At 37.9% G+C, this 4,723-nt stretch overlaps 1 protein-coding gene across 2 annotated transcripts; it reads left to right on the forward strand.

The window, feature by feature from the left end:
• The first annotated feature begins 1,412 nt into the window (after positions 1-1,412).
• Positions 1,413-3,838, forward strand: LOC137649672 (piggyBac transposable element-derived protein 4-like). Of its 2 annotated transcripts, none has more exons than XM_068382646.1 (4): positions 1,413-1,488; positions 1,906-2,845; positions 3,312-3,373; positions 3,710-3,838. In XM_068382646.1, the coding sequence occupies exons 1-3, from the start codon at positions 1,463-1,465 to the stop codon at positions 3,330-3,332; spliced, it is 987 nt and encodes a 328-aa protein (XP_068238747.1). In that variant the 5' UTR covers positions 1,413-1,462; the 3' UTR covers positions 3,333-3,373; positions 3,710-3,838. The 2 variants fall into 2 exon arrangements, with proteins under 2 accessions (XP_068238747.1, XP_068238746.1); XM_068382645.1 differs by having other exon boundaries at positions 3,319-3,373.
• The last annotated feature ends 885 nt before the right edge of the window (positions 3,839-4,723 follow it).

The following is a 4,723-nucleotide window of genomic DNA, read 5'->3' on the forward strand; positions in this document are numbered from 1 at the left end:
TTTTTTTTTTTTTAGCCAGATATGGCGTATATATTTGTTACTGTTTTTAGAATGATATATTGTTAATTTATTCTCATCATTAATTTATTTCCTTATTTCCTTTCCTCACTAGGCTATTTTTCCCTGTTGGAGCCCTTACTTGGAGCATCTTGCTTTTCCAACTAGGCTTGAAGCTTGGCTAATAATAATATAGGTATGTGTTCGATTTTCCTGTGTTTGCTATTTTTTCGTTTTTTCCCATTTCTTTCAAAATTACTACGTACTAAGTAACTATCACAGAGTAATGATTCATTTAGATGTTTATTTGTCGGAAAATGTGCCTTGATGGTTTTCCTAGCACGTGGCCATGCATGACATTGTTTTTTGCCTCAGATATATTGGTAGGGGATCCATTTTTCATCGAATGCGTATTTCTAATTTTTTCTCATTCTTTGCAGATATCAAAATGGCAAGCAGGAGACAATCTTTGGGCTTGGATGCCATAAATCAGCTCTTAGAGAAATTAGATAGCGATGTCGATGATGCTTTGGAGGTTGATGACATCAGTGACGAAGAATTCATCAATATCGATGAGTTGGAGCAGGAGGTCAGGGAGGAACAGGAGGAACAGGCGGTGACCCAAAATCCTGAGATTGTCGCCTTAGGGAATGGTGATGGAGAAGCCGACGACGATGTGGGGGAGGAGGGGGTTGGGGCTTCGGGTTCTCATGTTGTCCCAATCAGCACGATAACAAGTCCTGTGCCATCGACCTCACGTGGTCCCCCCCCAGTAACGGTACCGGTACCTCGGCTCACGCCAGTGGAGGAGAGAAGCAGGAAGAGGAGAAGGGGGGATCTACAGGCAGCCAGGGGGTCGGCAATCACCCAAATTGATGCTGAATCGGTGAAAGGTCGCGACGGTACCGTTTGGCATAGAGACCCAAATGCCACCCTCCCCCATATGTTCACACCAAGGATTGAGCCTGGGGGTCCCACTTCTCTCACGTTGGGAACGAGCAAAGTGTCCGACATTTTCTCTCTCTTTTTGACCGACCGCATGTTAGCCGAGGTTGTTTTGTATTCTAATGAACGCCTTGCCCTATTGAGAAGTCATTATCATCATACGGGCAACGTTGCCCTCAGGGACATTGACCTGAGGGAACTGAAGGCGTTTATTGGTATCCTAATAATGACGGCAGTGCGGGCGGACAACCATACACCGACGTGGGACATGTGGAACCTCACAGAGGGAAATCCTTTGTACAGGTGTACTATGAATGAGCGTCGTTTCACCCTGTTGGTGAGGGTAATTCGCTTCGATGATTCGGCCACCAGACAAGAGAGGGTGAAAGTGGATCGCCTTGCACCCATTAGAAAACTCTTTGATCACGTGGTGACCAATTGTCGAAACAATTACACCCCAAAACCACATCTGACTGTGGATGAACAGCTTGTCCCTTTCCGGGGGCGCTGTCCATTCAAGATGTACATACCCAATAAACCTGCTAAGTAAGTAAAATTCTTTGTTTTTTATATTTGCACATGTTATTATTGTTTTGAAATTATAAAAAATTGTTTATATATATATATATATATATATATATATATATATATATATATATATATATATATATATATATATATATATCTATTTTGTGAAGTAAAGAACTTGCTATATGATTTATATATCTAAATCATAATATATCATCTATTCTATCTCTATCTATGTATAACTTGTTCATTTATATAACTGATAATTTATCTTTCGTATTTGTAAATGTTTTTCTTATATATTTATTATTATTATTATTTTATTATTATTATTACTATATTGATTAGTAATATAATTGTATATTGTGTATTTTTTTTAATTTTTTTTTATCTTTTTACCTTTATTAGTTACTAATTCCATTTCCCTTCTTCTAGATATGGTATCAAGATTGTATTGGCGTGTGATGCCGATACGCATTACATGTGTAATGCGATTGCGTACTTGGGGAAGGACACTGTCCAGATACCTAGAGGATCGACGCTTGGAGAAGTTTTTACGTCTGATCTTGTGGCACCTTTTCAGAGAAGTGGCCGCACAGTGACGACGGATAACTTTTTCACGACGTTACCGCTTGCTTTGTCACTCTTGGATAAGGACATGCATTTGTGTGGCACCATTCGCCAAAAGCCTTATATTCCTAAGGAACTTACGGAGAAGGTGCTTCCCCCAAAGGAGTCAGTGGCAGTGTTCAATTACGAACACAATCTAACTCTACAGTGTCAGCAAATTAGTAGGACTAAGAAGGTGATGCTGTTGAGTTCCCTGCATCATGATCCGTCTGAAGTCGAAAAAAGGAAGACCGACATTCAGATGTTTTATAATGCGACCAAGGGAGGTGTAGACACATTCGACCAGATGTGTTCTACATCTAGTTGTATTCGTAAGTCACGACGCTGGCCTATGACTCTCTTTTACGGGATATTGAATATAATAATGGTCAATTCTTATATTCTCTATACGTCCATGCCTTTCACCAAGCCAGTGCCAAAGCGAACGTTCCTCAGAGATATCGCCTACGAGTTGTGTGCTCCCCAGGCAATACATCGGTATCTAACGTCACACAGTTTGTCGAAAGGACTCCGTCAAATCATGGTGGATACTTTCAAGATACCTGAGCAGGTCCCACCAAGACGTCGAATTCCCGTTGGCCAAAGAAAACTCCCTAAAAGGATTCGGTGTCACACCTGCCCGCCTAGGGACGACCGCAAGACAAACACTGCCTGTCTCCTGTGCAAGAGTCCTGTTTGTCTGGACCACCAGAGTGTCCTCTGTCCAAACTGTAGCGTCTGTCCAAACTGTAACGCAGCGTTATTTGTAAGTTACAACATGAAAATTTTGTTTACTTCTTTTTTGATTGAATATCATCAAATTTTATTACCGAAAATATTATTATTGATTTACAATTTTCTTTTTTTTTTATTTTATTTCCCTTCAAATTTTTTTTTTGGGGTCAGCATTCTAATTTTATATTCGTAAAATAATCGACATTCATCCAGCAACCCACCATACAATTTTTATGTATATCCAAGAATAATTAGATTAGTAAATAACACCCTCATCAAATTTTATTACCGAAAATATTATTATTGATTTACAATTTTCTTTTTTTTTCGATTTTATTTCCCTTCAAAAATTTTTTTTTGGGTCAGCATTCTTATTTTATATTCGTAAAATAATCGACATTCATCCAGCAACCCACCATACAATTTTTATGTATATCCAAGAATAATTAGATTAGTAAATAACACCTTGAAATTGACATACCCTTCCTACATTTCAGGAGGCAGAACAGGGAGTCTGAGTCAGTGTGGTTGGCGGCCATTTTGTGGACATATCCGAAGCGTAAGTTGCCATATCTATATATATTCTTGTTCCCTATAAAATTTGTGATATTTTGGTATATTTTTACCTGCATAAAATCATATTATATATTATATATAGGTATTTTTTTACGAAATTTCTAAGTACTCAAAAAATGACCTTTAGATATGGCCCCTGATATATATGTAATTTACAAAATAATGAAGATTTTTTTACATATTTCTATTCTAGGATAACATGTGTTTATTCCATAAAAAAATTAGCCAATTCGTATTTCATTTGGGTACCTAAAAAAATTCATGAAATTTGGACACATTTTTTTGGCCAAAAAAAGTTACCCTTTTTTTCTCATTTCAGATCTTCACCTCTATGGGTCCGATCTCATCCAAAATATAGGAAGATGTGTCCTAGACATTCAAGATTCAATCCCTGAAATTATTTTTGTAAATAGGAGAAAAATTATTTTTTTATGAATTTTTATGTAAGGTCTTTTTTTTTTCTACTTATTTTTTTAAAATATTTATAATAAATTATTTTTATGCAGATGAGTAGTTTTTATCTTTACAGTAGTTTTAAGCATTCATTGAAGTTTTTTTTGGCAAAAGAAAAAAAGAGGTTACTGCAAAAACTGATTTTTCAAGAATTTTTTTTGGCGTCGGGGTCGTTCGCGTCCGAGTATACCCTTAACGGGGTGTCCGAGGACCGTACCTATCCAGGGTTAAGCATAAGTATGATAGTAAACAGAACTTGTTTATCTGAAAGAAAAAACATTAAATGCCACTTTTTTAAGTTACCGAGGTATCAAGTCATAAAAGTCTGTATTACAAATCAATCACATTAGCGTTAGAAACGCTCGGCACACATGTCTGCACTTATGCTAGGTTCACCTTTGAAAAAGGAACAGTCTATGTGGGCACTCGGTGCCCTCATTTAGTTTGTAGTACAGTATGTACCTACACACTCACCCTGGACTTAATCGTCCCAATTAAGACCACTGTTCCTCGCAGAGTTAAACAGTAGGGTTAACCACACGACCCACTGCGACCACAGATCTCTTTAGTTCCTCTACTTGCTTCGCATAGTGGCGAAAGAACACTCTGGAAGACTTCCAGCCAGTGTATGAACGGAGATGTTCAAAATCCATACAATTAAAGAAATTTAGGGATGAGGCAACTTTCCTCGGATCGTGACCTGCGGGTGTACTGTCAGGATCCGCTCTGCGAATAAAATATGTGATTTTCGCTCTGAGTTGATTCAGAGATAAATTTGAGCCTGATGTTTCTCCCCTGAATAGTTGACCACCCTTGAAGTCTGAAGTTCTACGAAGATAGACCTTTAGGCATTCTACTGGACATAGAGATGCATCTTCTT

The sequence above is a fragment of the Palaemon carinicauda genome, chromosome 11 (genome assembly GCF_036898095.1).
Source record: "Palaemon carinicauda isolate YSFRI2023 chromosome 11, ASM3689809v2, whole genome shotgun sequence".
Lineage (NCBI taxonomy): Eukaryota > Metazoa > Arthropoda > Malacostraca > Decapoda > Palaemonidae > Palaemon > Palaemon carinicauda.

Bases quoted from the DNA above. Each gene is read 5' to 3' on its own strand.
- LOC137649672 (XM_068382645.1), top strand. From the start codon at position 1,463: ATGTACATACCCAATAAACCTGCTAA. The intron at 2,846-3,318 runs GTAAGTTACAAC...TTCAGGAGGCAG, and splicing joins ACTGTAACGCAGCGTTATTT to AACAGGGAGTCTGAGTCAGT. The intron at 3,374-3,709 runs GTAAGTTGCCAT...TTCTCATTTCAG, and splicing joins TTTGTGGACATATCCGAAGC to ATCTTCACCTCTATGGGTCC.